Source organism: Rhincodon typus, chromosome 22 (genome assembly GCF_021869965.1).
Source record: "Rhincodon typus isolate 14 chromosome 22, sRhiTyp1.1, whole genome shotgun sequence".
Classification (NCBI taxonomy): Eukaryota; Metazoa; Chordata; class Chondrichthyes; order Orectolobiformes; family Rhincodontidae; genus Rhincodon; species Rhincodon typus.
The window spans coordinates 16,366,273-16,379,029 of NC_063353.1; the positions used below are offsets into that span (position 1 = coordinate 16,366,273).

The 12,757-nt window shown below is 40.8% G+C and overlaps 1 protein-coding gene across 1 annotated transcript in view; it reads left to right on the forward strand.

Annotated features, from left to right (window-relative positions):
• LOC109921463 (laminin subunit beta-4-like) overlaps positions 1-12,757 on the forward strand; it is a 77,519-nt gene that overhangs the window by 6,369 nt on the left and 58,393 nt on the right. Inside the window, exons 2-7 of the mRNA XM_048610584.1 lie at positions 1,336-1,415; positions 2,033-2,183; positions 4,135-4,263; positions 5,314-5,493; positions 6,205-6,326; positions 7,827-7,834. Of these exons, the coding sequence (XP_048466541.1) occupies positions 1,336-1,415; positions 2,033-2,183; positions 4,135-4,263; positions 5,314-5,493; positions 6,205-6,326; positions 7,827-7,834 (670 nt within the window). The remainder of the gene's footprint in view (positions 1-1,335; positions 1,416-2,032; positions 2,184-4,134; positions 4,264-5,313; positions 5,494-6,204; positions 6,327-7,826; positions 7,835-12,757) is intronic.

The window sequence follows — 12,757 nt, forward strand, 5'->3', positions numbered from 1 at the left end:
TAATTGCCCAGAGGGTAGTTAGGAGTCAACCACATTGCTGTGGGTCTGGAGCCACATGTAGGCCAGACCAGGTAAGGATGGCAGTTTCCTTCCCTAAAGGACATTAGTGAGCCAGATTAGTCTTTTTTCCTGACAATCGACAATGGATTCACGGTCACTATTAGATTCTTAATTCCAGATATTTTATTGAATTCAAATTCCACCATCTGCTATGACGGGATTCAAACCCAGGTCCCCAGAATGTTATCCAGGTCTCTAGATTAACAGTGCAGCGATAATACCACTAGGTTATTGCCTCCCCTTTGAAAATACTCCAAAGAGTACCTGCTGTCACTTTTGGAAAAGTAATCATTCTAATGAAACGCTCTATCAGCTATGTCCATGGCAACTTTTTCCAAGGATCTGAATAGATCTCATTTTAATTCCCAGTATTCCACTGAGCTCTTACAAAGGCACAATAGGTCAAATTCAAAGAGGTGATTAGGAACTCCCTGAGACACACTCCCTTGATATGGGAAGGGCAGAAAACGTATTTCATACAGAGGGTATTTAGATCTGTAGGTCAGTGGGGCACCCCAAATTCAGTCTTCTCTGGAAGATAAGGTATTTCCTCTCTGCCCTCTTGGATCCCAAGATTCTCAAGCTCTGTCACTTTAGAGTAAGATAGAACTTGCCTGTTTTACTAAGAAAATGAACTGAGTTGACTGAAGTAGTCAGAGCAGAGAAACTTTGACAGATAACTGGGAAAAAAAACTCTGCAGTCTAATTTCATTGTCCAAGATTGAATGAAGAAAGAACTGCTATGATTCAATCTTTGGCCTTGCCTGAGTGCACTGATTTCAACAAGGAAGCTATATGAAGGACTAGGCAGATTTGAGGAATCTACAAAAAAAAACAGAAATTGCTGGAGAAACCCAGCACATGTGGCAGCATCTGTGGAAAGAAGAAATAACAAGCGACCCTTGTTAATTTAAAACACAGGCCTGCTGAGTTTCTCCAGCAACTTGTCTTTGTTTGTTTCATATCTCCCGTATCCACAATTGTTTGTTTTATTTGAGGAATCTGCAGGCAGTTTCAGCAGCTCTGGACTAATGAGATTAACAAAAAAGAAACTGTGAAAGTTTCACTTACTGCTCAGATCTGTGGATGTCAGATGAGTGCAGTACCAGGCTCAGTTATGACATCCTCTGTGATTAAATGACTGTTCCGCACTTATTGTCTCTGTTTATACATGAAGAACAGACATGTGGCCCAGATTGAAGGCAGTCATTGGATTGTTTTGTTTAAATGACGTTGCAATAATGCTTCTAATGGTGTTATTTTATTTTGTTACAGCCAGGCTACTGGGGTCTTGGAAACACTATCCATGGTTGTTCCCCTTGTGACTGTGACATTGGAGGGGCCTATGATAATTTGTAAGTATATTTGTAAGTGATATTACTGGCCTTAAAGGAACAGACCAGGGTAAAAATACAATACATTAACAGCAGTATAGTCGTATGTATGTTATACAGTGTGGCACTCACATGATTATAAACCATTCCAATAATGAGTTTACTATGTGCCACTTCATAGGAAATCCGTCAGTATGAAAATAAATTTAAACCTATGGAGGTTAACTATTGTCAGCCTCCTGAGTATCAGTGAAAAAATACAATCCCTTGTTATTCTAAGTGGAAGGTAATGTTTCTAACATAATCGCTACCGATGGCGAGAATTTTCAAACACTTGCACTTACCTGTTTTTGACTTCTTTAACCCCAGCTGTTGGAGATTAATAATAACCATTAATTGATTTAATTTTGCTTTCTAACTGAAAAACACAATAGATTTTTTTTTCAGGAATTACAATTACATTTGCAAAGTCATGTCTGTCTCGTGGAAAACTGGTTGGTGAATTTGAACCGATACAAACAGAACTTCATAAAGACCAACCACATGCTGAGGAAATATGCCACATGCTGTAGTCACGTGGGATCATTGGCCTCCTGTCCGCAACAGTGAACTAAGAGTGTATTTTCCATACTTTGCAGTTGTTCCTTCCATGACGGACAGTGTCGGTGTCTACCCAACATTATCAGGCGCCAGTGTAATGAACCAGCTCCAGGTTACTTCTTTGCTCCTTTGGATTACTATTTATATGAAGCTGAATTTGCAAAACAGCTGGGGAATAGCGGTTCTTTGGTTGGTATCTCTAAAACCTTTTCTTTCATTTTAACTTTTCAGTTAAGGTTTTTGCCTGCACAAGTATGACATTTAATGCATAACCACACTTACTCAAATACTTTTACTCACAACTAAATATTCAGGAATTAACTAATAAAGTTACTGGCTGAATATAACGCATGTTTAATCAGCCCTGAACCAGAGACAAATTAGTCCCTTGGCCTCCATTAAAATGAATAAAACTGCCCTGAGCTGCAAGCAATTCTTCTCTGTCAAGATCATCATTAACATCTGTGGCCAACAGAAAATCTGATATATTCTTAATCCTTTTAAAATTAAACGTGTTGTAAACCAAGAGATATGAGTGTATTTTTCTGGTTTGTATATGAACACAGAAGCCTACCCAGGGGTATATTATAGGATTGCTTCTCATGTAATTCTGCGAGCTTAGTAATGTAAACCAATCTGTACTTCATGATTGGAAATAAAATATTACTTGTGCCTATCTCATGCAGCATGACAATCCTATCTTTAGCATATTACATAACTGTGACATTATAAGTGTAAAAACATCATTTTGAGTCACTAGCCGTCCATAGGATCTTCAATTATAGATAAAATAGATCACAATCCATCTTCTACCAGCCTGATAGACACACGGTATGATGATACTGTAGTTATTGATAGATCATAGCAATCAGTCTCTGTCAATTAGTAGGCACCAGATGCAGACATGACAGAAAGAGAACCCTAATGTTGGAGGGTTTCAGGAAACAGAGGTGCAAACCTACTCCTCCCAAGAATAGCATGTCTTAAATTCGTTACTTATTTTATTTATTCTTTCATGGATGTGGGAATTGCTGGCAAGCCCAGTGATTGTTGACCATCTTGAATTGGCCTTGAACAGAGTGGCTTGCTGAGCCATTTCAGAAGGCACAAAAAAGTCAACCACATTGCTGTGGATCTGGAGTCTCATATTGGCCAGACCAAGTAGGGGGCTGCAGATACATTCTCTAAAGGACATAAGTGAACCAGATGGTGTTTTTTAATGACAATCATTGATTGTTTTTAATTCAATATCACTGAAACTAGCTACAAATTCAAGATTTTTCAAAAAATAATAGAACTTAAATTCCATTAGATGCCATTGTGGGATTTGAACTGTTGTCCTCAGAACATTAACCCGTGCCTTTGTATTACTAATCTAACGACAAAGTCAGAACTCACACAACACCAGGTTTTAGGAGCACCTGATGAAGGAATAACGCTTTGAAAGCTTGTGATTCCAAATAAAGGTGTTGGACAATAACCTGGTGCTGTGTGACTTCTGACTTTGTCCACCCCAGTCCAACCCCGGCATCTCCACATCATAATCTAATGACATTATCACAATGCCACCATCTAAGCAGATCCCGGATCCCAAAGTATAACAAAAAGCATCACTGATGTAAACGTTCAAATATAATACCTTATAAATAACTTGATGATATAGTTATAATTGACTTGCATCAACCAAACCTCATGTTTTTCTTGTTATCCATGCCTTAAGATGGCACGGTGGCTCAGTGGTTAGCACTGCTGCCTCACAGCGCCAGGGACCTGGGTTCCACTCCAGCCTTGGGTGACTGTCTGTGTGGGGTTTGCACATTTCCCCATGTCTGCGTGGGTTTCCTCCAGGCGCTCCAGTTTCCTCCGACAGTCCAAAGATGTGCAGGTTAGGTGGATTGGCCATGCTAAATTGCTCATGGTGTTCAGGGATGTGTAGATTAGGTGGGTTACAGGGGGACAGGTGCAGGTGGGATTCTCTGAGGGTCAGTGTGGACTTGTTGGGCTGAAGGGCCTGTTTCCACACTGTAGGGATTCTATGATAAAATTTGCTTCATAGATGTATAAATATTACATTGAGGATCCTGCTCGAAAGACGATATTCTTTAGTTTCTTCAATAATGAAATGAGTTATTTTTCTCAGGTAAGACCAACATCTCTTCCACCATGTGATGAGTATTTACGAAGACAAGGCTATAATTTTCGAGTGGAGCATGGTAGATTGATACTTCACAGGATTACTAAACGTCATATGCGACATCAGAGGAAGAGGGTATGCAAAATTTCTAAAGTGAAATTTCCTCAATGTTGCGAACTTCGTAACCACCAAACATAAAACAATTTGTGAAATGTCCCTCTTTGGTGCTTAAATAGGTAGAAGAGAGAATTGGATTGACTGACCAGTCCAATATTTGTCACTCGCCAGACAATCTACATGTAAATTAATAATGTCACAATTATCAATTAAGCAAGCTATTTAGCTACAACAGTATAGCTCAAATAGTTTACCAAAATTAAGTTTGAGCTGTTGCCATAAAGCACAACAGATGTTTATTATTCTTCATAATATGGATTCTACAGCGTTTGAGGTTATTTTTAATATGCATTCTGTTTCTTTCTACAATTCAATAGAAGCAAGGTTATGAAGATTAATGAGCCTCCTCATTATTAATGCTAGTAACTGTAGAATGATATTATATGATGCTATGTGAGGACTATTTTACAACTTCGTGCTTCCAGGAATCATACATTTAAATTTTAAAAACCAGAAACTTGCACAGCGTGCACATCAGAATTTCTGAAAGTCAGAAATCTACTCCTAAACATCGCTACCCTCTTGATTCTCTTCCTCTTATCCCATTCTCAGTGTTTCTTTACTCTTCATTGTAAAGATATCAGGCTCAATATTAACTCTTTCTAAGTGAATGGGTTATGAGTAGGTTAACACAGATCCACCTACATGTGAGGAATGTTACACAGGTGCAAACTGTATGTGTGGCTCAGAATGTACTCTTTAAGGAACGTCAGTATTTAGTGAGACAATGTGGATTTCTCCTTAGTATTTAAGATAAAGGCCTTGTGGATAATTGTTCTATATGTTAGAGGGGCATGCTTTGTTAAGTCTAATCCCATGAGATTCTCTTTTAGGGAAACTATGGAACAAGTAAAATAACACAAGGCTGATGTTTAAATTTTCTGAAGAAGGGTCTAGACCTGAAACGTCAGCTTTCTGCTCCTCTGATGCTGCTTGGCCTGCTGTGTTCATTCAGCTCTACATCTTGTTGTCTCACAAGGTTGATGTTGTCATCTTTCCCTTCTTTAGCAAGTCATGAATCCAGAATCCCAGGTACAGATTGTTTCCAGAGAACCTGCTCCTGGTAGACCTACAACTTGGACGGGTCTGGGGTTTGCTCGTGTTCCACGTGGAACAGGACTGCGATTCACTGTTGACAACATTCCATACCCAATGGATTTCACAGCAGCTATTCGCTATGAGTTAGAGGTATTCAAAGTGCTGCATGCTACAGTTTTCACCCTGACTACACATCCAGTATTTAAGTACTGTTCGTACATTTCTCTTGCACTCAAGAAAAGAGATACACAAAAAAAGTTCTCTAAAATTCAATACATCTCAAATCTCCAAGCTTTCTCTTTCCTCCTCCTCCCTCCTTCTCTTTCTGTTTTAACATTTGACATTATTTACTTTACTGCAGTCAGTACTTCTCCCAGTATCTGTTGGGACTTTCTTCTTTTCCTTTTCTGATGCTGCAAAAACACCATTTGACAGAAGTTTCCATGAACCATGGAAGGTTTCAGGACAGCAGAAAGTAAGTTGGCATATCATGCAACAAACATAGAATCATAGTGGCTCATAAAGCAAAATACCAGTGTACAAGCTCTTCCTTCATCCTTTACATTAATAAGTTGAGTTCAATTCAGTATATAGATCGTTTTGTTTTTCTTTCCCTTTTCATTGATTGATTCCCAATCTGTCAAAACCGTGTACATCCTTACTCTGTTCAGTCTTTTCCCCTCTCATAATCTTCATGCTTTGAAAACCTCAGCTTGATGTTATCTAATTATGATTTTACTTCTTCCTTCAACTTCCCATGGATGTCAGCACTTCACTGAGGTTTCTCACATTATAAACAAAATCAAAATTATCAATTATTTGTAAAATAGATGACTGTATGTTTCCATTTCACCGATACAGTCAACAGATGATTGGATGGCCAGTGTCCACGTTCGGCCAACAAAGCAGCCAAGTGATGGCCAGTGCCGCAGTAACCTGCCCTCACAGGAACCTTACACAGTTACCTTGCCAGCTACCAGCAGGTGAGAGCAGACAGCACATAACTTGGCTGTTCTTTCAAAATTACATTGCATATTTTTGTTAAGTATTAATGCTTCTTACATTGCATCATATGAAAATGGAGTATTTTTGTAAACTATTGTAAGCTATTGGAGCAGCTATTTTAACTTGGAATTCCCTCCTTAGTGGTATTACGAGTATATCTACAACAAAAGAACTTCAGTAGTTCAAGAAAACAGCTCACCACCTTCACAAGGTGGTTGACCCTGCCCACATTCTATGCATGAATTTAAGAAAACTTAAAAGGCCTCAGACAAAGATTTGGAAAGTCATTATCATTGATGAGATTAAACAGGATAGTGAATTGTGATGTTCTCCAGATTGTTGTCATTCCAGATTGGATACCCCAAACCTTTAAACTCATTTTAACCTCCTGGGTGAGGAGGGATGAACTAGCTCCCCCAATTTATTCACTCACCCCTCAGTTGGCCACAAAAAGTTTAATTTAAAAATAAGTCCTTTGAGGACACCTTTTTCCCAAACGCAAATGAACTTCTGTTTTAAAAGCAGACAATTTAACCAGGCTTTCTTGAATTAACAAAAAGCATAAGGGTGAGTTTATCAATGACTACTAATAGACCACAGAACCATAGGAAATAGAAATAGGAGTGAGCCATTTGGCCCCTCAAGCCTCCTTCGTCATTCATCATGGCTAATCCAACATTCCTCACATTCACTTTCCTGCCCTTTCCCCATAACCCTCGATTCCCCTACTGGTCAAGAATCTATCTATCTCAGCCTTAAATATACACAAGGACTCTGCCCCTACAGCTCTCTGTGGTAAGGAGATCCAAAGACTGTCAACCCTCTGAGAGAAGAAATTTCTCATCTCAATCTGAAATTGTGAGGCATTATTCTGAGATTCTGCCCTCTTCTCCTATACTCTCCCATAAGGGGAAACATCCTCTCAGCACTTACGCTGTCAAGCCCCTTAAGAATCCCATTTGTTTCAGTGAGATCACCTCTCATTCTTCTAAATTCCAGTGAGTAATGTCCCAACTTGTTTTTGCCATACCAGGAATCATCCTAGTTAAACTTCTCTGAATTGCCTCCAATGAAATAACATCTTTTCTCAAATAAGGAATCAAAACTGCTTACAGTACTCTAGATGTGGTCTCGGTAGCACATTGTACAGTTGCTAGAGTAGTCCGTACTCTATGCTCTAACCCCATAGATACATGGTAAATATTCGATTAGCCTTTCTGATTATCTACTGCACCTAATGCAATACACATACATGCAGATCAGAAATAAGATGAGTCCAGAAAGATAAACATTAAAATAAATGTCATATGGATCTGTCTCTAAATTGTTCGCAAAGAGTTGATAATTAAACATTGCAGCCAATACTATAGAGGTCACCAGTGGCATTAAGATTAGAAATTGAACAGTTGGCTTCACAGTGGTTGAGGATGGTTGAGATTCCGAAGCTCTGAGTCATTTCCACTGTGATTGAATTCCAGAATTTCAGGTGAGAGGTGTTCATGTTTCCTTTTGTCTGGTTTGCAGCATTCAGATTTCGAGAGAGAGGGTGTCTCCCTTTATCTCCAACATAGAGGTAACTGGTCGATAGTTCTTTGACTGTGACATTCACAGTGCACTAAGGTTAAAAACCAGGCTGGTTCACATGAGAACATTCAATCCCACTAGGACACTCCAGTACAATTGAAACTGGCATTGTAAGCACTGTCCTGTGTATTCTTCAAAGGGTAAAGCACATTGGCTGAATCTTTCCAGAAATCATCCAATTGTCTTTTCTGGCAAGTTGCTTATAGGGTTTCTCTCTACAAGGTATAGAGAGTTTCCGTGCACTATTTCCCAAACTCCCCTCATTGATGTTGGTGTGTTCACCAAGCTGGGAGGTTTGATAGCAGATGTTTCGTCCTCTTGCTAGGTGACATCCTCAGTGCTGTGGAGGCTCCTGTAAAGCGCTGTTGTCTTGTGCCGGTTCAAATTTATATATGGTCTGATTTTTGCTGCTTCTGGTAGGTGCCTATTCCGGCTGTGCATTGTAATGGTCAGTATATCAGGTCTAATTCACTGTGTTTGTTGATGGAGTGCCAAGCCTCCAAGAATTCCCTGGCTGTCCTCTGTTTGGCTTGTCTTATGATAGTAGTGTTGTACCAGTTGAAAGTGTGTTTTTTCTCATCTGTGTATTGAAACCAAGGACATCTGGTCATGTCGTTTAGTTGCTAGCTGGTATTCCTAGATGCAGGTTGCTAGCTGTCTGCCTGTTTTGTGCAGTCTCCACACGGACAAACTACATTTGTCCTCTCCATGGTCTCTATTGGGTCTTTAATCCTTGTTGTCATCGTGTGGCTGCCGGTTTGTGTGCTGTCGTGATTCCTAGCGGTCTGAGCAGTCTGGTTGTCAGTTCTGAGGTGTTTTTTATAAATGGTATGGTGGTTATTGTTTCGGGTTTTGGTGCATCCTAGTTGTGTTGTATGTGACATTTGTGGATGAAGCTGTGGGGATATCCATTCCTGGTAAAGACCTTGTAGAGGTGTTCTTCTTCTTCCTTCTGCAGTTCGATTGTGCTGCAGTGTATAGCGGCCCTTTTGTACAGGGTCTTAATGCGGCTCCTCTTGTGTGAGTTGGGGTGATTGCTGTGATAGTTTAAGACCTGGTCAGTATGTGTGAATTTCCTGTATACTTCTGTAGTGAAGTCACCGTTCTCTTTTCTTTCCACCATCACGTCCAGGAATGGGAGTTTGTTGTTGTTTTACTCCTCTCTTGTAAATTTGATCCCTGTGAGTATGGTGTTAATGAGTCGGTGGGTGTTCTCAATTTCTGTTCTTTTCGTAATTACAAAAGTGTCGTCCACGTATCTGATCCAGAGCTCGGGTTGGGTCTACAACCAGCACCCGAGCTACAAATCTTCATTCAAACTCTGACCAAACTCCCCTCATTACCTATGTACCATGCTCCTATGGCACCCTACTTGTAGTATATTCCTACCCACCAAAGACGAAAGTTCTCACCACTCTCTGGACTCCTCAGGGTTCCTGTTACCAGGACCATACGTAAAAGGCAGTTGTACACCAGGTAAGCTCTCCCAATGCAAAGCTGATTGCATGGTTCATTTGTTTGCCACTGACATGGAAAAACAGGTGGAAAATTGATGCCATGCTTTGCAGAAGGGACCTGACGTCCTTGTGAATCAGATGGGGTGGAGGAGGGCCATCTTCTTATCCCAGGACTAGCAGAGAAGACCAAGGACCAGGCCCACTCCTGTGGAGATGCTGAAACTTCCATGTCCCAGCAACCAAATAAGAAGAATTGTCCATTGTTGTGCTACTCTCCCATCATGCCCACTATAAATGTGTTCTCAACATACTCAAACTTTTGCCCCTTGTTCGTGATGTGGTTAACAGTGCTTAGAACCAGGGTTTGCATTCCACACGATGGGTTAATGCCTAAGCTTCACATACAGCACATAGTGTTCACAGATATATTTTACTTGTACTGTACGGGAGTCTAAGTAATGCTCTTTCCCTTTGAGAGCTTCACAGAACTCAAAAGTGAAGTCAACTTCACAGAATGAAATACTTAGCCCGTCTACGCTGTGTGAGATGGCAGCCATTTCATTTCTATTTCTCACTTACTATTTGTATCACAATTGAAGGAAACAGCAGTCACCTTGAACCTTAGGCTCAGCCCTTGGTGAGCCCCCAAATAGACATATTCCTTTCTTTAGCAAAAGCAGAAGTTCTAAGAGAAACTCAACAGGTCTGGCAGCATCTGTGGAGCTAAAGTAGAGTCAATTTTCAAGTCCAGTGATCCTTCTTCAGAATAGTTCTGGACCTGAAAAGATAACTCTTTTTGCTCCACAGATGCTGCCAGACCTGCTGTTTTTATTTCTGTCTCTGATTTCCGCAGTTCTTTCTTTTTTTGTTTAACATTCTTTTCTTTGTAGCACACCCCAACAACTCCAACAGCTTTGAACATTCCCATGTTCCCACCGAACCTGTCTATCTAACTCTTCATCTCCTGACTTAACCTCTTCCAGTCCCGGGTATATTGAGTCAACATGCCAGTCCACTGTCTCTCCCATCGAAGCCAAGGTCTTGCTAACTGTTGCTGCTACCCCACCCCTGCTTTAATCACCCGTTTCTTTTCTATGCTGTTTTGTCTCCCCTCCCCAGTATATATTGAGTAGACCTCTTTATAATTACTATCTCCTCTGAATCCCAATATGTTGCCTCCAATCCCTACAATTGGTTTTCTTCCTGCAACAATAACATCCCCGAACTCATTCAGTCCCACAACCTTTTGTGAACAGAGCCCCAGGATTGACCACGATGCACCTCCTTGACAGAACTGGAATAACATACTGACTGCTGTGTGACCAGGCCCAGGAAAGATCCTTGTGCAACTCCCCAGCTGACATTCTGTGACACACCAGACTTGTTCCTCAAAGGCTGATGTGGCCCATTTCCCTAGACACTGACCATGCCCCTGGACTGAAATCAGATTCTGCCCTTGACTTACTGTGCTGGGACCTGCTGACTGAAGGATGGCACCCCGGACTAATCCATTTTGATTTTGATACATGAACATTTGCTTGCAGCACACGCAGTGTGTTTGCTACATAGGTGAGAATTACGTAGCACACTGCATACAGCAAGATATCTGCTCTGTTGATGTATTACTGCTGGCAAGCATGACAAGCTGCCTGACTGTTAAATAGCAAAGCAAGACAGAAGTTAGTAAACCTGTATGCTTTGGCTAAAGGAAAAGGCACAAAAATGCAAGGTAAGGCAAGCCAGAGATGCTGTGAACATCAAGGAGACACAACACGAGTTAGCACGAAGAGAGCAAGCGAGGATCCCTGAGACGTATCCAGGTCCAAGCCATGAACTTGGTGCTTATCCCTGCACACAAAGTGTCTGGGCAGCAAAATTGCAATGAAAAGTGTCGGCGCACTCCAATGTGCGGCATTGAAGTGAGTGTTGTAAGTAGATAGGAGATCTATAGTGAGGGTAGGAGTTATATCATGGGGATAAGAGATGTATCATGGGGATAGGAAATATATTGTGAGGAGTGGAGACATATCATCAGGGTGACGTGAGTTGAGGCTGATACAAGGTGAATGCCAAGATCAGGGTACCTGTTGTCCAAGATGGAGGACTGGATGAGGGCCTGGTAAACTGCAGTTGACTGGTAACCGCTCAGACTTTGGTGTCATCAATTATCACCTTCTAACTTCTATCTGACAGCTGGGAGAATGGAAAACTGCATATTAATGATGTGAGATTAACTAATAATGAGATGTTAACACATGTACATAGGTGTCACAGCACACTGGTGAGAATCTTGTCTCACTTTCAACAATATGTTGGAAAACGGGATTTTTTGCCCACGATGTCAAGAAGCTCCTCACTGGTATCTCACACAACTTTTCCTATTTTTTCATCAATTCCCATGTCACTCAGGGACTGGGAATATTCCACTCATTAAGTCTACAGTTTGGGAAGTAATCTATAGGACATGGCGCGCTGTTGGGCAGGGAGTCATCAGCCATGTTACCTTTGTAGCCACAGTGATCACAATCCAGTCTGTTTTAGCTTGCCTGTTTTTCCTCTTTGAAAGCTCATGTTTGAAATTCCCTTCACATCTGTAGGTGCGACATTCGGTGAGTGTCTTTCTCTCCAACCACAGATTTACATCCACAGCTGTTTGTGGCTGCCTTTTAAACAACTCATTTTGCACTTAACTATGATAAATATCCACACTACTTTGGTAGTTATATCAATAGTTAATCGTTGGGCCAGTGCAGAAATGATGGTCTAAATGAGTCCCTAATATGCAGTAGATTCTATAAGAAATCCAATGGGATGAAACACATGTAACTAAATGAGTATTGCATGTTTTTCACCAAGTGATAAAAATTAAAATTATCCCCCTCAATCCTGTTCCCCACTGGATTGCCGTTAGCAATTAGAATACAAAACATGGATCTCAGCACTCAGCCCTGTTAAAAAATCCTAATTTTAAAAATGTTCTGAAATGATATTTGCCGAGTTAGTTGTCTGCCTACCTACGGTAGAAGGCGACTGATTTTCACAGGCAGGTTAGCAAACAGGAAGGTGGGAGATTGCACAGCAGCCTGCTGAGACTAAGTTTCTGGTAAGTAGAGCTTTGTGGGCAGTTTTGTTCATTAGCTTTCAATATTTCCATATGCAACCCAATAAAGCACTACTCCTTTTCCAGGTTAAAAAGAAATACTCAGCTGTTTGGACATCTTGGAGCCCCAACTCGACTTCCCACTGTCTTCACCTGGCAGGGAAGTTTATATTGCTGCCTTGCAGTTTGCAACCACAAGATTTCAGCTCACAATTCCACTGGGCATTAAAAACCAAAAGAACTGCAGATGCTGTAAATCAGGAACAAA